This window comes from Pinus tabuliformis, chromosome Q, assembly GCF_031772625.1.
Source record: "Pinus tabuliformis cultivar Carrire ecotype Pingquan chromosome Q, CPIR1, whole genome shotgun sequence".
NCBI classification, from domain to species: Eukaryota; Viridiplantae; Streptophyta; class Pinopsida; order Pinales; family Pinaceae; genus Pinus; species Pinus tabuliformis.
In genome coordinates, this window is record NC_142296.1 from 785,725,877 (window position 1) to 785,746,305 (window position 20,429).

The 20,429-nt window shown below is 40.1% G+C and overlaps 1 protein-coding gene across 1 annotated transcript in view; it reads left to right on the top strand.

Moving 5' to 3' along the window:
• The window catches only part of LOC149221840 (uncharacterized), a 29,318-nt gene extending 15,027 nt beyond the window's left edge, over window positions 1–14,291 (top strand). Inside the window, exons 3-4 of the mRNA XM_089387493.1 lie at window positions 13,534–13,965; window positions 14,012–14,291. Of these exons, the coding sequence (XP_089243619.1) occupies window positions 13,534–13,965; window positions 14,012–14,032 (453 nt within the window). The 3' untranslated portion in view covers window positions 14,033–14,291. The remainder of the gene's footprint in view (window positions 1–13,533; window positions 13,966–14,011) is intronic.
• The last annotated feature ends 6,138 nt before the right edge of the window (window positions 14,292–20,429 follow it).

The window sequence follows — 20,429 nt, forward strand, 5'->3', positions numbered from 1 at the left end:
GGTATGCATAAGTATGACACCTCATCCAACTCTTCCCCGAGTAACGATATGATAAAAACGTATGAATGTTGAAAATGTTATTTTTTTATAAGCTAGAGGTGGCTAGTTAACTTGGCCACCCTCAGCTCGAGATCAAAAAGTGAACTCCTAGTCAACATGCCATGTTGGAGTGTCAAATCAATGAGCATCAATAAAAAAGGTGGTCGATTCAGTTATGTGAGAGTGGGTGATGATTACGAGGGAGAGTGCATGATCACCATAGTGGGCCAATGGTCCCAATGAGGAAATCCTGTACCACTTCCAACCAACACAATGCTCCAAAAATTGACCATAAATAACATAAATTCCAAACTTTCATGCACCAATTGTTCATTTTGAGATCAAAGAGACTGAGACCACCTTGGAAAGCCATCAGAGAAGCAAACCCTGTTTTGGCCACCCTATAGGAAACAGAGCTACAGGAAGCTATAGGAAACTCAAAAAGCTACATGAAGCACTGGAATTCCAAAAGAAGTCTGCAAGGGGGTGCCTAGGGTCAAATTGTTCAACAATTCTCATCATCCCAAGCATCACAGTGAAAAGTAAGTGGCCCATCTCTCTTGTGTTCATGGTTTGATAACTTAAAAAAAAGGAAAGAAGAAAAGACTCTATTTTCTCCTAGCAATTACAGTGGGCTTGAGATTTAGACAGAATTTGTGGGAATTTAAGAGAATTGTGTGATATAGAACAAGGTATAAATTGCAGTCATCTCCCAAAAATACTTTAAACTCTCAGCCACCCTGAACTCATACTGAAGCTAGCTTACAAGACTTCCTACATTTAGCTAACCAGAGAAGAGAAATGGGAGGGGGATTCAATAGAAGAGAACCCACAGATACATCCAGGATTCACCTACATCCCCCTGTGGTAGATATCTTTAGGAAACATCAATGGTTGCGTTTATTTGATTTTCTCAGGGGTATGACGATGATATAGCCCATGAATTTTCCATGACACTCAACCCTCAGACAAGAACAAGTGCTACTACAATGGTGAGAGGGATGTCAATTACAATCAACCCCAAGGTGATCAGCAGAGTAACCACACTTCTTCAAGGGGTGAAATGGAGAAGGGAGGACAAGACTAGCAATACCTTTGCTAAGAAAAACTTCTTCCTAGATGATGAACAACCAATTGAGGACAAAAATGGGGCCAGGAGGGACATCCTTCCATATCCTTGGGATGAGGTGAGCTACAACATTCTCAAATACATTTATTGTGAAGGGAGGCTCAGTGTAGTCTATGGCTACCAATTCAAACTCCTCCATGAGTTGAGATTTGGAGAGGATTTATCCATTAACCAAAGGCTCAGTGTGCCTTATTTTCTTTTGCAGTCAATGATAAACATGAGCTAGAAGGTGCAAGAAGGGAAACACCAAAAATTAACACATCATGGATTCATTAAACTGATACTGGAGGATGCCTTGATCCAATTGAGAATTCCTATTCTCTCGTCCACATTTAGAGACATGGACAGAGAGGTTGTCCTTGAAATCCAAGCCATTAAATATGGTGGGACCCTAACTTATAGTGATGAAGAGGAAGGAAGAGAAGAGGAAGAAGAAGAAGTAGAAAAAGAAGAGGAGGCAGGAATAGACAAAGAAGAAGAAGAAGAAGAGAGGAAGAAGGAAAGGAAGAAGAGAAAGAAGAAGAGAAAGGAGAAGAGGAGAAGAAGGCAGAAACCAGACCTGAGAAACATACCATAGAAGGGGATATATGTCCAAGATTGTCTCTTGAGCACACTAAAAAGGAGGCAACTGCTGCCTTAAGCACACCCTTCAAGTCGAAGGGAAAACGACAGAGGCAGACTTCCCTCTATTTTACAACAAGAAGAATCACTAGGATCAAGTAGGGGAAGCCACAAGCACCTACAAGAACTCCCATCCTAATTGAAGATTCACCAAGAAAGAAGGAATAACTAGGTTCCTTGGGAATGAAGAGTGAGGAAGGCACATCACAACAAGCAACCCCAAAGGCTCCCATCACCTATGTTAGGAGGCCTATCACAAGGTTGAAATCAACAAAGCAAACCAAGGCACCTGTGACCCTCTTATAGAAAAGAAAAAGACTGCTACAGGATCCTCAGACAGTGCTACAGGAAACACTGACAATGCTACAAGAAACACAAAAAACGATACAGGAAGGACAACAGGCGTAGAGAGAAGGAAAGGGAGAAACACCACAGGTGCAGGAGGGGGGAACTTCTCCAAAGTCATCTGAGGAAGATTTTCCAGAGGTGCAGGAGCCTAGCCCACAACCAAATCTGAGTTCTTACTTCATTGAGGGAGGTTGAGTAATACCACATAAATTTGCGATCCCTCTCTTCTTTGAGCTTGAGCTATGTGACAATTCATAGACAATTGATAGAGCTATGTGACAGGAGCACCCTGTAAGACAAGGCCAAAATATCTTAATTTTACCTACAAAACTTTGCCTTGATAGATTTGGATGTGTGGGACCCCAATGCAAAGTTGGGGGACTTGCAGCTGATGGACCTTGCATAATGGATGGGTCATGAGAAGGCAGGGTTTGAGGAAGTAAAGATAATAGTAGAAAAAGAGGAAAGAGAGCCCCTTTACATCAGAGTAGAACAAATAAATTCCATGTCTGTCATTAGTAACCACAACATCATTTCCAATGATGCCCAACTTTCACCAAGATACCTGGCTACACAAGAACATGCCATCTCCCATTTTGAGAACACTTTAAGATTGTTGGGGAGTGAAATCCAACAAGAATTCTAGAGGAGATGGAGCAACCTGCCACACTATCTAAGGATCAGAGAGTACCATTCCCTTGAGAGGTTGAGAAATGCATTGGAAAGGACCCCCCTATATAAGAATGCCATGCAGAGACTAAAGATCAATTGGATTGGTTTGAAACTCAGTCCACCCTTGCTGTTGGGTCTGTCAGAAGGTAGGAAGGAAGAAGAGGAAAGAAAGCAGTGGGAAGAGATAGAGAAACATGCAGGGTTCTATCCTCAAGAGGAAACTCCATCAACAGAGGTCTAGGATGTCAGAGAGGCCACCAGATATATGAAGGATATGGATATAGAATAAGTTTCTCAGAGGATGAAACACTTTGAATATGGGGGTGATGATGAGGCTCATCACTAGATAAACTATATGGGTCACAATGCCACTCTCCAACTAATTGAAATTGACTTTTCTCAAATTTATTTACATATTTTGTTATATTTTGCTTAGTGAGAAGAGTAAAGGTGAGTTTCTATGTCATGTGGCCTAATATGTATTAAATCCAGGAATTGGAGCATTTTTGGGCTAATTTAAGTGCAAGATTCCTTTACTCTTCAAATCATTCAAAGATTCCTCCACCATATCTCATCATCTCAGAGTTACTAGCAACCAAGTAAGCCGAGTTCATTGGCAGCCAAGCGAGTGATTTTCAAAGACAAGTTATTCTCGAGTTAGGAAACCAAGTCTCCCTATTTTTTAGGAAATTGTTCGTAGCTTCAGTTTGTATAAACAAGAGAGCCAAGGGACTCATTAGGATTCAATTTTTTGATGTAGCCTAGAGGCAATTTGTGCTGAAACATTAGGACTGTTATTTTCTATGTTGTATTGGATATTTTGATGATAATGAGAAATTTGACCTTGATCCAACACTGAGTTGACTTATAGGGTTGAAGCTCTTGGGTTAGGGACCAACCCTAGCAGCAAAAGTTCCTCTTTTTGTATCTGAATTCTTAGATTAGGGTGATAGTTAGCCGCGGAAATTATTTATGTTTTTTTTAGCTTAACAAGTATTTGAATGATTGCTTAATCTTGTTTCCATTAGTTTGAAGAAGTAGATCAATGGTGTAGTAGTGAAGGAAAGTAATTCAGAAAATATTGTGACAGCGGCCTCTTCCTCATCTCCCTTGTGGGATCATGATTAGAGGGCCCACTCTAACAACCCCAAAAACAAAGTTTGTATTTTGGTCATTACATAGGTTAGGTTCCATGCTTAAATAGATCACTATTTATGATTTCTTGGAAGAACCTACAATTTTTATTTTTTTTCTTAGGTTTTCCATAGCTTAGAAGGAATTCCATTCCATAGATCTAGCCATCAACAATAGATAGATCGACTTTATTAAAATTCAACTGATCTTTTCGACATTGGTATATAGTGATGCATAGATGAAGAGGAAAATAGGTTTTGTTGCTAGGATTTTGATATGCAAGGAGGAACTCATCCAACCAGCTTCACCTAAGTCTTCTCCACATTGTGCTAAGGCATACCAGCCCATAGTTTGAATCTTTGTTTTGCAGCCACCTTGAGCAGCCACCTTGGGCAAATCCAACCTCCCTGGAGTGTTGGGATTAGCCTTGGGTAATGTGCACCTTCCTTACACCTTATCTCACTATCATACATCTCTCTAGAACCTTATTCCACTATTATTTCCCTCCTAAATCTTTGAGCTAACTTCTTATAGAAAACAAAGACATCTTGTAGCAAACTAGGACATCTTGTAGCAATTCCTATAGCAGCTACAAGATCTCCTGTAACAACCTGTTTGACCCTGTTTTGATCAGAAATGTTAGTCTGAGTAGAGGTTAGGCCATCATCTTGGATTCCATGCCTATAAGTGCCACCTGAGACCGTCTCTCCCACCCGTTTCCCCCCCTGCAAGATCAAATAACATAACATAGCATTTACATTTCTAAATGTAGAAATTAAAAGACTCTTTTCTGCAAATGCAACATGAGATAGTTAGTACATGCAGATATGAATAATAAGATGATAGAACAACTTCCCATGTCCAACTAGTTCAAATAACTAGATGATAAAATGCAAGTTTAGCTTAGTTCTTTTCTACAAGTAATACGTGTCATTCCCTAGCTAGATAATTCATGGAATTTTCCATTCAGTAAATTTCATTTCCTAAATAGAAAAACATTTACTATCTTGTATTAGAACTAGCTTTACATTCACTGCCAGTAGTCAGACTCCTAGTAAATAAAAGACTGGTTTGAAACCATAGTGGTCTATCGCCCCAGTTGAGAAGTGACATGAGTAGAATGTTGCATCTGCTGTGCATATAGCACTGTCACCTCCAAGTTTGTACAAAACCCTTGGTTGATAAAGTAAAGTTGGTATCACTAGGAGTTTCAACATCCTTGCATCAATACTAAGGCTCATCAATAGCCTTGGTCATGAGGGAGCTAAGACGTAGCCTCTGAGGGCTAAGCGCCCTCGATATATCGACATATCAATTCATTGCAAAGATGTTGAAAATGCAACAAGATGATGGAGCTTAGTGAAAAGAAGTCGCCTTCACTAAGTGGGCCCGCAGGCTATTTTTGGCGCAAAGTCTATTTTTAAACATATGGATCATGGTCTATGAGTTGCAGGAGGCTATTTATGGATGATTGGTCATGTTGGTAAAAATAGATGGACCTCTATTTTTAGACATATGGGCGGAGTCTATTTTTAGACTGCCAGTCAAAAATAGAACAGTTGAATATTATTAGCTCTTAATAATATTTGGACTATAAACATTATCTTATCCTCTTGCAGCACTTCAGTTCGAGCTATGGATGTGGCACATGCAACTGCCAGAAGGAAATACACTTTTCCTATGGGTTAGTTGAGCTATTGCATGATGGACTTCAGTTAGGACTCAAGTGATTGAGTTTGGTGGAGTTGATTGAGGAGTTGATGGAGTTGTGTTCAGTTTGACTTAGTTGAACGAGTTGTATTTAGTCTAACTGCCAAATACACTAGTGATGAGTGGTGTGAATTAATTATTAATTAATTAACTAATTATTAACTCATAAATCAACTAAAGAATACATCAGTTAACTTAGTGCATGGATAGTTCAGTGGAGACAAGTGTTAGAGGTGAGTGAAAGGGTGAGACTACTATCAGTTGTGACTATAGCTGTGCATGAGATTTGCACAATCATTGATTGAGATTGCCAATGAGGATTGCGCAGTACAAGCCAAGGGAATTCAAACTTGGATCGGATCTAGTCTCAACTTGGATTGCGCAGTAGAGGCAGGCAAATAATGGAGGAGATTTGAACTCGTGACTTGTTCAGATCTGAGCTAGTTTGTGTGTAGCAGGTGGAGATAGTACTGAGTACTTGTGAGGAGTATTGTACTATGTATTGTTACATGTTCTCTATCATTATAATATACAGATAGTTGGGGGTTTTCAGTTGTATGCTTTCCCCATTACATATTGCGTTGATATGTGTGATTGATGTTTCAATGTGCGCATGCGATTGTTTTTAATTCCGCAAATTTGATGATCAATGGTAGAGGAGGTTATGTATTATGCATGCATTCCGCAAATAGTGTATAATTAGGATAATCTCTATGAATAAGTGTTATATTATTCAAAATTTCTACATGGTATCATAGCGAAGTTGATCATCATATCTATTATTCAGAAAGTGATTACGTTTTATTTCTTCAGGCAGAGTCTGTAATCGGGCTAGGTAGCCTCTGGATTCATCCTTCTTTTGGAAGGTAAGATATCCGGTAAATGCCCATACAGTCAATCTCTGTATGAGAAATACTTTGTTCTCACGAATTTTAGATCAGAAGCAATTGATTTTTGAGCTGGTGGAATTCAAATTTGGAGCAGTGTTTTCTTGGTGTTGAAGTTGAAATGTCTTTCAACGGATTGCGATTGGAGTATGCCCTTGAAGGCAACTCGAATTATATTGCATGGAAAGACAGGATGGAGGCGGTTTTAGATGACAATGGGTTGAAGGAGTTCATAGATGCTAAGGTCCCAAAGCCTACTGATGCTGCTCAAGTTGGGGCTTGGCAAAAGAAGATAGCAAAGTGTCGAAGGATTCTAGTGGAGGGCGTGAAGGATCACATTGTATCTAGCCTGCATGGAAAGGCTTCTCCATATTTGATGTGGAAAGCGTTGATATATTTATTCCAAAGCAAGAGCGACCAGAGGAAGTTGTCACTCAAGGATAAACTCAGAAACATTAAGTGTGAGAAAGGAGACAGTATGCCCAAGTATCTCACGAAGTTCACCCAATGCCGGGATGAGTTGGGAAGTGTGGGGGTGACTGTCGATGATGAGGACTTGGTGAGCTTGGCTCTCCTTGGTCTTCTGAAGAGTTGGCATTCGTATCAGGACTCTGTCAATGGTCGGGAGAAATTGCCAGGATGGGAGAGACTTTGGTCTGATCTTGTGCAAGAGGAGATCAGGCAGAATACCAAGGATGGATTTTCATCAAAGGCATCTGATGAAGAAAATTTCGCTTTGGCTACCAAAGCAAAGAAGGGGAAGAACAAGAAAGCTTCTCATTCTGGTGCGAAAGGCAATAAGTAGGACATGTCCAAGGTGAAGTTCTTTCACTGTCACCAGCACGGACATTATGCCACAAATTGTCCGCAGAAGAAGAAAAATAAGCAAGCTGCTGGATCTGCAGCAGGAGAGACCTTAGCCTCGCAGTTTGAGCTGGATTTTTCGCTGATCGCATGCTTGGTATCAAGTGTGATGGGATCGGTATGGTTCTTGGACAATGGTGCGTCTTTTCACATGACAGGAGATCGAGATTTGTTTTCTGATCTGGATGAGAAAGATCTTGGAGTGCACATCAAGATGGGCGATGATGGTAGATATAGTGCGACCGATATCGGTACCATTTCCTTTGAGAGGGAGTCTGGTAAACCCTTCGTATTGAAGGAAGTGATGCATGTTCCATGATTGAAGAAGAATCTTATCTCTGTGGCGATGTTAGAAGACAAGGGATATGATGTTGTCTTCAGCGAGGGAAAGGCTTTCCTGCGCAGTAAGACAACTGGAGAAACCCGGAAGATGGGGGTTTGAGTTAAGAACCTTTATCAATTGCATGTAGATGGCTGCACAACAATGGCATGCAAGGTAGGAGGATTGGTGAGCCGGGATGATGGCGAGCTGTGGCACCGGAGATTGGTCCACCTTCACCATGGAGCCTTGAAGATACTGCAGTAGATTTCTACTGGGCTTCCTAAAGGCACTCTTGCGCAGTCAGATCAGTGCAAGGGGTGTGCTTTGGGAAAATTTGTGAAAGCCACCTTTCACGAGAAGGATAGTCACGCCACGACGATCCTTGAGAGAATTCACACAGACGTGTGTGGACCTTTCTCAGTAGCTTCGACAATAAAACACAAGTACTATGTGATATTTGTTGATGATTTCTCTCGAAAGTGCTGGATCTTCTTCATGCAGAATAAGAGCGAGACATACTCAAAGTTCTGTGAGTTCAAAGCACTGGTCGAGAAGGAATCTGGGAAGAAGGTGAAGGCTCTTAGGAGCGACAATGGTGGTGAATTCATCTCTAGCGAGTTCAAGGACTTCTGCAGCGCAGAAGGGATTCGAAGAGAGCTCATAGCTCCCCATAACCCACAGTAGAACGGGGTTGCTGAGCGGAAGAACAGAATGATCGTGGGTGCTGCACGGGCGATGTTGCATGATCAGGGCCTACCCCTTCACTTGTGGGTGGAGGCATGCAAGACTGCAGTATATGTGCAGAACTATTGTCCTCACAAGATACTTGGCATGAGTACACCCGAGGTGGCTTATTCTGGTAAGAGGCCTGATATTTCCCATTTGAGGATTTTTGGTTCTCCTGTTTACATGCATGTGACGAAGGATGCCAGGAAGAAGCTGGAGCCAACCGCAGAGGTTGGGATATTTGTGGGGTACACTGATACGCCCCACAACTATCGTGTGTATTTGCCAGATAGTTGCAAGACTGTTGTGCGACGGGATATCAAATTTTAGGAGGAGAAAGCCATGAAGTGTTCGCTTGAGAGGGAGCCACACTTGCATGCAGATGAGGAGTTATTAGTTCCTAAGGATGAGCTTCAGGATGTGGATCAGCCACAAGATGAAGTTCATGGAGTGGAAGAGACCACTCATGTAGTACCAACCATCAGAGGGCGAAAGCGCACTACAGAAGCTGAGCAACTGGCTCAAGATGCAGAGAAGGTTGTAGGACCACCTACAGCACAGCGCAGATAGAGACAGTCACCTGATCGATACATTGGATACATGGCTCTTGTGAGCAAATGTGTCGTGACTGAGCCATCCTCTTTCGAGGAAGCTGTGGAGGATCCCGCATGGGTAGATGCCATGGTGGAAGAGTATGATTCGATTGTCAGAAACAATGCATGGGAGATTGTCCCAAGACTGGAAGGGAAATTAGTGGTGGGTTCAAAATGGATCTACAAAGTGAAGCAGGTAGCTGACGGGAGTGTGGAGAAGTACAAGGCAAGATTTGTTGCCTGAGGCTTCTCACAGATAGAGGGGATCGATTATGAGGAGACCTTTGCACCTGTCGCAAGGTATTCTTCCATACGGACGATTCTTGCTCTCTCAGCGCAGATGCGGTGGCACATTCATCAGATGGATGTGAAGACTATGTTCCTCAACGGAGTCATTGAGGAGGAGGTGTACATAGAGCAGCCCGAAGGTTTCAAGATCTTCAGCAGTGAGTCGCATGTGCAGGCTCAAGAGAGCGCTGTATGGGTTGAAACAAGCACCTCGTGATTGGTACACATGGATAGACAGTTATTTCACCGGACTTGGATTCTCCAAGAGTGAGGCGGATCCTAACCTATACCAGATTGTGGTGGAGGGTAAGTTGCTGATCATTGTACTTTATGTAGATGATTTGATTTTGACAGGAGATGAGCTATTGATACTTTCATGCAAGGAGGATCTTGCTAGAGAGTTTGAGATGAAGGACTTGGGCCTCCTTCATTATTTCCTGGGATTGGAAATTTGGCAGTGCAGTGATGGACTATTTTTTTCTCAGGGAAAGTATGCCCGGGAGATACTGGAGAAGTTCAACATGCATGGCTGTAAGCCTGTTGATACTCCTATTCCTGGAGGTTGGAGGAAGGAGGATGCTACTTCAGCGGAGGTAGTGGATGCCACTGTTTATCGACAGTAGGTGGGGTCGCTTATGTATCTGGTCAATACATGACCCGATATATGCTATGCTGTTAACCAGCTTTCACAAGCTATGGTTAAGCCAACCAAGCTCTTATGGAAGGCAGGAAAGCATGTATTGCATTATCTTAGAGGCACATCAGGTTATGGATTGTGGTACAGACAGGAGGATGAGGTGAAGCTATGTGGCTTCACGGATGCAGATTGGGCAGGGAGCCCAACGGACAGAAAGAGCACATCTGGAGGGATCTTCAGTATCGGGTCGATAACAGTTTCTTGGTACAACAGGAAGCAGAGATCCGTGGCACTCAGTTCAGCAGAGGCCAAGTATATGGCAGCAAGTTTGGCTTCATGCGAGGCTATATGGATGAGGAAGATCCTGGTCAGGTTGTTCGGGTCACACTTGGAGCCTATTGTGATTTATTGTGATAACCAGAGTTGCATTAAACTCTCGGCTAATCCAGTATTTCATGATAGATCCAAGCACATCGACATCAGGTACCATCATATCAGAGATTATGTGCAGCGGAGAATCATGCTACTTTCATACATTCCCACGGAGGATCAGGATGCTGATATCTTGACAAAGGCGCTCACCAGGACCAAATTCGAATACCACAGAAGCAGGATAGGGGTTGCAGATAATCCATATCTTGTTGAAAGGGAGTATTGAAAATGCAACAAGATGATGGAGCTTAGTGAAAAGAAGTCGCCTTCACTAAGTGGGCTCGCAGGCTATTTTTGGCGCAAAGTCTATTTTTAGACTATGTCTATTTTTAAACATATGGATCATGGTCTATGAGTTGCAAGAGGCTATTTATGGATGATTGTTCATGTTGGTAAAAATAGATGGACCTCTAGTTTTAGACATATGGGCGGAGTCTATTTTTAGACTACCAGTCAAAAATAGATCAGTCGAATATTATTAGCTCTTAATAATATTTGGACTATAAACATTATCTTATCCTCTTGCAGCACTTCAGTTTGAGCTACGGATGTGGCACATGCAACTGTCAGAAGGAAATACGATTTTCCTATGGGTTAGTTGAGCTATTGCATGATGGACTTTAGTTAGGACTCAAGTGATTGAGTTTGGTGGAGTTGATTGAGGAGTTGATGGAGTTGTGTTCAGTTTGACTTAGTTGAACTAGTTGTATTTAGTCTAATTGCCAAATACACTAGTGATGAGTGATGTGAATTAATTATTAATTAATTCACTAATTATTAACTCATAAATCAACTAAAGAATACATTAGTTAACTCAGTGCATGGACAGTTCAGTGGAGACAAGTGTTAGAGGTGAGTGAAAGGGTGAGACTACTATTAGTTGTGACTATAGTTGTGCATGAGATTTGCACAATCATTGCTTGAGATTGCCAATGAGGATTGCGTAGTACAAGCCAAGGGAATTCGAACTTGGATCGGATCTATTCTCAACTTGGATTGAGCAGTAGAGGCAGGCAAACAGTGGAGGCGATTTGAACCCTTGACTTGTTCAGATCTAAGCTAGGTTGTGTGTAGCAAGTGGAGATAGTACTGAGTAGTTGTGAGGAGTATTGTACTATGTATTGTTACATGTGTTCTATCATTATAATATACAGATAGCTGGGGGTTTTCAGCTGTATGCTTTTCCCATTACATACTGCATTGATATGTGTGATTGATGTTTCAATGTGTGCATGCGATTGTTTTTAATTCCGCAAATTTGATGATCAATGGTAGAGGAGGTTATGTATTATGCATGCATTTCGCAAATAGTGTATAATCAGGATAATCTATGTGAATAAGTGTTATATTATTCAAAATTTTTACAAAAGATTCGTAGACTTGTCAATATCCTTATACCTAGTAAGTCCCCAGTCATAATGCTTGATCATGGGTGTTTAAATTCAATATATAAGGGCTTAAATCCCCTAAACATATTAATTACTGGGAGAATTGATAAACATACAAATCGAAATTTACCTATATTTTGATATCCAATGCCTAGGATTTGTTCACAAACATAAAATTTGATGACATTTGACATCAAAGTTTTCCGTCATTTGTACTCCAAAAGTCCATGTTTTGCAAGTACTTTTAGTGTTAAATTTCTCATACCTTTTCTTGATACTCTGATATAATCGTCCAAATTTGAGGTTCGGCCTTTTATAGTCCAATGCCAACACTTGATGTGAAATTTGGTGACAATTGAATTTTGTTCAATGGAAGCCTGCCATATTGGCACTTTTGGTAATATCTGTGTTTCTAGATATATGATATCCATGTATACTAATATTCTTAATTGACATGTTCAGGTACTAGAAAAAGAATCAGTATATGATGGAAAAAGTCCTCGTCTAAAGGGTCCAAAAAGTTGAGTTTTATAAGTGATTGTAGTCTAAAAATATTTCGGGCATTTCTTCAATATCTTGATATGAAATCACTAATATTTGAAAAGGTTGGGTAGAAGGGAGTGCCTAAATATCATAAAGATGGTACAATGGTGGTATAAGTGCTTGAACATAGCATAAATGCATATGTGGAATATGATTTTGGCCCAAAGGTTGTGTTGAGAAATCTAGGGCATAATAATTAGGTGATTTCTCTTCAAACGATAACTACTTGTGAATGATTTTTACTTCTTTAGATTATGATCTTCTTCTTTACTTAGATTATTATAGTGTTCTTCTTCATCAAACAACCACCAATGCATAAACAATAAATAGACAAGAGACACAAAATGTAAGTGAAAAACTAGGGTCAAAACCTCTCCAACTTGAGAGGAAAACCCAAAAAAATTATTCTTCTTATAGATATTTCAGTTGAAGAATACCAAGACCTAGACCCTTGACACAACAAACTCTCCAAGACCAAGTCATAAGACACTTCTTCACTTCTTTTTCTTCTTGCATAACTCAACACTTAGTCAAAATTCTTTCCTTTTTTTGAATTTCAACTACCCTTCAGATTTCGGCCTCTAGGTTGAGGTCTGCAACTTTTGGCCTCCTCAGAAACCTTAGATGCAGTATTTGGGAACTATTACCACCAATTTCATACCCTTGTTCCCTTCGCTTTGGATGGAGGCCTCTTCTACTTCAACTCTGCTTGCACATGCTTGACTTGTCTTCTTCCTTAATTCAGCTTCCTATGATGTGTTATCACTGAAAAGATTTCAAAGGAAAAGGGTAAGGTAAGGGAGAATTGGTCTTAGTTATTCTCATGCTTCTTTCATGCATAAGAAGCACTTGGCAAACTCAGGGTCAGCATACATCAGAGTTCTTTGAAGGCTCAAGCAAGGCATGTAAGGTAATCCTAAATTTTGATATAGATTACATTTTGAAGGTTTTCCTTGAAGAATGGTGTTTATTATATTCAATTTTGAACAAGCTTCATGACATGTGGAGAAATCCATTTCAAAGAAAAAGAAAGACTCAAAAAGGTTAAATTTTGGTCTTAAAGCTGTGTTTTGAAATTACACAACAGTTTCGTAGCGCGCTATGAAACTGCTGTAGGTGATGCCTAATGCACAGCAGTTTCGTAGCGCGCTACGAAACTGCTGTAGCTACATATTATCATTCGATGGGCCAATTTTGAAGAACAAAGGGAAATATTTTTGGAGCAAGGTACACCTGGCATGGAAAACAAAAGAAGCTAGCAGTGAGCATACAACTGTTAGTGAAGGCAATCGAATTGTCCCTGGTGTTTCCATACCAGATTCATTTTATCAGTATGATCTTGTTGGTGTTGTTGTTCACACTGGAACGGCATTTGCTGGGCATTACTATTCATATATAAAGGAACGCCCTGGAGATGGTCTTCTCAATTGTCGGAGAGCAGGAACTGGAGGGTGGATGTCATTTGATGATAAGCAAGTTCAAGCATATGATCTCAAAAATTTAGAAAAGGATTGCTTTGGAGGAAAATTTACTGTTGATGTTTATGACAACTTCCTCAAAACAAATTCTCCACAAGAATATGATAAGCCGAATAGTGCATATATGCTTCTGTATGAACGAGCAAGATCTGAGGTCTTTTTGGATTCCCCTGCACCAAGTGCTAATTCTTGCATAAAAGATGAAGATGGAGACGCGTTGATGAAAGAGATCCAGCAAGTGGAATCAACAGAAAAGAATACTTATATAGAGATGCCCCCATCAATTCACCTTTGTGTGTGAAAAGAAAATTTGAAATTTGTACACGAGATGCATCTCTTGGATAAGGACTATTTCCGGTTCCTTTTGAAATTGGTTGAAGCAAACATTGATTTGATAGATTCAAGTTTTATCAATCAACAAGTGGAGAGACCAAGTGGCACAAGGGCAGGAGTTATATTGACTGATGTCGTTAAAGATAAGTTTGCAAGAAATATTTTTTCTAAATTGGAACGTAAAGATGAATCACCGAAAGGTGATATAGGTCATAAGAAAAGGCCAGCCTCGCCACCAGAAGGGAATTCAGAACCCAGGGTAATTGATCAAGAATATGCTGAGGTAGTTTTTCACAAGGACATCACGGTGGTGAATTTGAAAAGCTTGGGAATAGTTTCAGGCAACTGGGATTTTGCATGGTAGAGGTTGGACTTTTATTGGCTCGACTATGTGATCGGGCTATTGGTGGCATAGATCTGGAGAACACAATATTGGAATCTTCCACAGCAAAGGGTCGTCTCATCCACTATCATTCACTCAGTGAAAGAATTCTGTTGATGAACTCTGTAAATACAAAGAGAACTAAAAAAAAAAGGCTTTCTGCTAAGGATGTTGGATTTCAGTTGGGATGTGCACATTCAAGAAACTGTTTGCCAGTGAGTTCAGACCAAAATGTCGAAGGGAAAGGTCACCACGCTGTGCCTGAGAAGAATGCTTCATTTCATAAGCAGACTGACATATTGCCCAACCCTCCCTCGTGTGATCTCTGGCAACAATGGCACTATGATTACGAAATTTTTTACTTTTCTTACTGCACCTTTGTTTCTTTCAACCTTTGAGCTTTCTACTAGAAATATTGAAAATGGTTGTACTATAACGAATCAAGATGCTCGAGAGTGTTCCTCTCCCGATGGTCATACATATTTGAAGATCCTCAACACTGTTAATGGAAAGGAAATGTTTGCAAGTGCCGCTTCAGGTGGTCTGATCATCCAAGTTGGCGAGGCAGCACAAATTTTGTCAGATGGGAAGCTTCGTGCCACAGTTCATTGTGTTTGCAGACCTTCAGAAAGAGCAGATGTAAGCTGAGAAACATTTGTGGTTTTCCTCCAACCATCGTGGAATAAGCCTCTTTCCTCTGAATGTGGCTTAATGGAGAAAAGACAGAAGAGGTAGCTTTATTTCAACACTAGAACAATGTTCATTGAATCAAATGCTATTGCAAACTGATAAAGAGCAAACAGGCAATGCATCCATTAATCAGCCAGTGAGGTACCAGCTAGCTTCATACAGTTATATTTGGAACAGTCCATGGTGTTATTGATGTCATTGCATCTTTTCCTCAGGAGAAATATCTGTTTCTTAAAATGTTGCAAGCAAATGTTTTCAAAACAATCAAGGGAGTAAGGTGCTTAAGCCCTGAACACTGGCGATCATTTAGCTATGAAAGGAAGACTGTGTTTTTGAAATTACACAGCAGTTTCGTAGCACGCTACGAAACTGCTGTAGGTGATGATTTTAACGCAAATCAAGAAGTTTTGAATTATAAGCGAGAATTTTGAAAGGGAAACATCTAAAGGGTATACAAGGCATCATCTGAAGCTATCTAACAGTTAACTAGGTCAAGACACGTGAAGATAATATGCATTCGAATCCAACTTTGGATTTTTGTCATAAAGGAAGCATATTTCATATTTATCACACTTCAGGATATGTGAAACAGTTACAGCTTGCAAAAGTTTTGGCTTTCACGTATGCAAACGGTGGGCAGCACATCAAAGACGTGGCAGTTTGCTCCATTTTGGGGTAATTAAAAGATAAAGGATATACTTCGTTGGATCTGGACATGTTAAGGCAGACTAAAGACCGATACACAGGTACAGTTTCATACATTTCAAGATATTGGAAAGGATGTGTCATTAAAGATCAAACATGGAGCTTTGAACATCCATTACAGCCAAACTAAAGGGGAGCAGATGTCAAAGAACGAGGATCATTGTAATTAAAGCCATCATGCATGTAAAATGGAGTTAGAGTCATAGTTAATTTAGAACTCTTAAAAAACTCCAGTCAACACTTTATTGTATTTATTAGTTAGTTAAATAGTTGATAGGTGTCATTAGAGGTAGTTTTCGAATTCCCCTGATGCTTGAGGAGGAATATCGATCAGTTAGAATAAGGACTCCATATATAGCTGAAACAACAATGTAACCAGGGTTGGAAAATTTTATGACACAGCTTGTATTTGGCTTATGTGAACACTCATTTCAGTAGTATAATTTCAATGTTACTTCTCAGGATTCATGAAGGATTTCTATGTTCAGAATGTGTGATTTTATCCTTCCCTTAGTGTTTTTTGCAGTTGTGTAGATGTATAATCACTCAGAATTCACTGATTGTGCTCTGATTCCCTGTATGCATCTATAAGCTGTGGTTCCATATGTGTTATGTTCTGAACTTCAAATGCAGAATGCCCTGACTGCCATGTAAGATTAAGTTCACTGTTACCTTGAAGTGTTAGTGACTCCATAGGCCCAATGGAAACTTGTTTAATATATTTCCAGAATTCATTTTTGTCACAGTTATTTCACAAAGAGTTAGCCATCTTATCTTAATCAAAATCATAAAAACCTCTAGAGAGAGCCCTCTCAGGTTGAGGAGGCTAAGCCTCAGCCTAAAGTAGGTTTGAAATAGTTACTTGAAGTCTTCCTGGTCAGCAGCCTTTCAGGGCCTGATTTTGAGATAACATTTTGGTGCGTCTGCCGGGAGTCTGAAGATTATTCATTCCCGAAATCAATGGTTGAACTTCTGAAGGTAGCAGGAGCTCAGACATCTTTTTGAGGCCGCAAAACTACCTTGGCGACTCCACACATCGAATAAGAAATTGGAAGGTGACTCCACTGCTAGAAGATCAGTAGCTTGATGAAGTTTCAAAATGAGTTCCACTGCAAGAATGAATGGCAGGTATGCTCCTATGAATCGGTCTCATATCCCTGGTTTTCCAAATCCTATGCCAAAGGTTGATTGGTTAGAGGATCTTCCAATATTCAAAGATGAAAAGAAAGATGATGCTACTCTTCATTTGGTTAGGTTTCATATGCATGTACGCAGTGTTAAGGTCCATTTCCCTGAAGATTGTCTCATGAAGATGTTTATGACCACTTTAGAAGGAAAAGCATGGTCTTGGTATAAAAATTTGGAAAATGGTTCAATATATTCGCTTGCTAGTTTTCATGATGAATTCTATGAGATGTATAAAGAATGTTATCCTTCCTTATTGCTGCTCAAAGATTGCTGTAGACATTCTTTAAGTCTTATTCAACACTTGGAGGATTGTTATGATGATGATGAATTTATGGATGAAGAAATTTTAGAGGCTCTTCATAACAATGCATTTCAGCACCAAGAAGAAAGTATAACATCTCATGAAACGCAGCATGAAGAGCAGCAGGGGTTTACTTGTGAAAACCATGTTTCATCCTTTGATATGAATGAAGAGAGGCAGCAGTATTTCCAGTCTTCGAATCATAATGAAGATAAAAATGATTGCAAACAGCAAGAAGAGGTACTGGAAGATAGCTTTTACGACCCTCAGGCAGAGGAAAAGGTTGGTTTTTTATGTCAAACTTTTCAGCAGCTTACAGCAATAAATGATCACAAGAAAGAGGAAAATTACATTGTTTGTAGGCAGCATTTAGAAAAGCAGTTCGATAGCATATCGAAAGAATCTTGTGTGGTTGAGAATCAGTTGTCTAAAGATGTAGAATGTTATGATGATCATCAACATAACTATGTATTCTTTGACCCTATAAGTGAATATATGGACAAGCTTTGCACTCCGGTCTTTCATTTTCATTTGCATTATGAAGATAAAGTATATTATGGGTTGATTTGGTCATCTCACTACCATGGTTATTTTGAGGTTGAATGCAGTCAAGAGCCTCCAATATCAGAGAAGACAATTGATTAGCTTTATTGGAAATATCATGTTGCTTGAGCTACAAGTGGAGCTTGCAGCTGATAGGGTAGATAGATAGGAAAATGCAAATAAGCTCAAGGTTGACTGAGCATTTTTTTTAGTAGATGTAGATTTCTTTTTCTCTCACAATGATCATCAAGTTTAAGCCCGAGGTGAAGGCCCAAAAGCTTGAAAGGGATGCTTGTCAAGCAAATTTCTGTTTGTCATAAATGGATAAGGCACTGGACCTGCGAGTTCTTAGTGTACCACAAGGGCACACTATCCCAAGTGGAGCCACTGTTATCAATGAAAAGATTTCAAAGGAAAAGGGTAAGGTAAGGGAGAATTGGTCTTAGTTATTCTCATGCTTCTTTCATGCATAAGAAGCACTTGGCAAACTCAGGGTCAGCATACATCAGAGTTCTTTGAAGGCTCAAGCAAGGCATGTAAGGTAATCCTAAATTTTGATATAGATTACATTTTGAAGGTTTTCCTTGAAGAATGGTGTTTATTATATTCAGTTTTGAACAAGCTTCATGACATGTGGAGAAAGCCATTTCAAAGAAAAAGAAAGACTCAAAAAGGTTAAATTTTGGTCTTAAAGCTGTGTTTTGAAATTACACAGCAGTTTCGTAGCGCGCTACGAAACTGCTGTAGGTGATTCCTAATGCACAGCAGTTTCGTAGCGCGCTACGAAACTGCTGTAGCTACATATTATCATTCGATGGGCCAATTTTGAAGAACAAAGGGAAATATTTTTGGAGCAAGGTATACCTGGCATGGAAAACAAAAGAAGCTAGCAGTGAGCATACAACTGTTAGTGAAGGCAATCGAATTGTCCCTGGTGTTTCCATACCAGATTCATTTTATCAGTATGATCTTGTTGGTGTTGTTGTTCACACTGGAACGACATTTGCTGGGCATTACTATTCATATATAAAGGAACGCCCTGGAGATGGTCTTCTCAATTGTCGGAGAGCAGGAACTGGAGGGTGGATGTCATTTGATGATAAGCAAGTTCAAGCATATGATCTCAAAAATTTAGAAAAGGATTGCTTTGGAGGAAAATTTACTGTTGATGTTTATGACAACTTCCTCAAAACAAATTCTCCACAAGAATATGATAAGCCGAATAGTGCATATATGCTTCTGTATGAACGAGCAAGATCTGAGGTCTTTTTGGATTCCCCTGCACCAAGTGCTAATTCTTGGATAAAAGATGAAGATGGAGACGCGTTGATGAAAGATATCCAGCAAGTGGAATCAACAGAAAAGAATACTTATATAGAGATGCCCCCATCAATTCACCTTGTGTGTGAAAAGAAAATTTGAAATTTGTACACGAGATGCATCTCTTGGATAAGGACTATTTCCGGTTCCTTTTGAAATTGGTTGAAGCAAACATTGATTTGATAGATTTAGGTTTTATCAATCAGCAAGTGGAGAGACCAAGTGGCACAAGGGCAGGAGTTCTATTGACTGATGTCGTTAAAGATAAGTTTGCAAGAAATCTTTGTTCTAAATTGGAACGTAAAGATGAATCACCGAAAGGTGATATAGGTCATAAGAAAAGGCCAGCCTCGCCACCAGAAGGGAATTCAGAACCTAGGGTAATTGATCGAGAATATGCTGAGGTAGTTTTTCACAAGGACATCACGGTGGTGAATTTGAAAAGCTTGGGAATAGTTTCAGGCAACTGGGATTTTGCATGGTAGAGGTTGGACTTTTATTGGCTCGACTATGTGATCGGGCTATTGGTGGCATAGATCTGGAGAACACAATACTGGAATCTTCCACAGCAAAGGGTCGTCTTATCCACTATTATTCACTCAGTGAAAGAATTATGTTGATGAACTCTGTAAATACAAAGAGAACTAAAAAAAAAAGGCTTTCTGCTAAGGATGTTGGATTTCAGTTGGGATGTGCACATTCAAGAAACTGTTTGCCAGTGAGTTTAGACCAAAATGTCGAAGGGAAAGGTCACCACGCTGTGCCTGAGAAGAATGCTTCATTTCATAAGCAGACTGACATATTGCCCAGCCCTCCCGCGTGTGATCTCTGGCAACAGTGGCACTATGATTACGGAATTTTTTACTTTGCTTACTGCACCTTTGTTTCTTTCAACCTTTGAGCTTTCTACTAGAAATATTGAAAATGGTTGTACTATAACGAATCAAGATGCTCGAGAGTGTTCCTCTCCCGATGGTCATACATATTTGAAGATCCTCAACATTGTTAATGGAAAGGAAATGTTTGCAAGTGCCGCTTCAGGTGGTCTGATCATCCAAGTTGGCGAGGCAGCACAAATTTTGTCAGATGGGAAGTTTCGTGCCACAGTTCATTGTGTTTGCAGACCTTCAGAAAGAGTAGATGTAAGCTGAGAAAC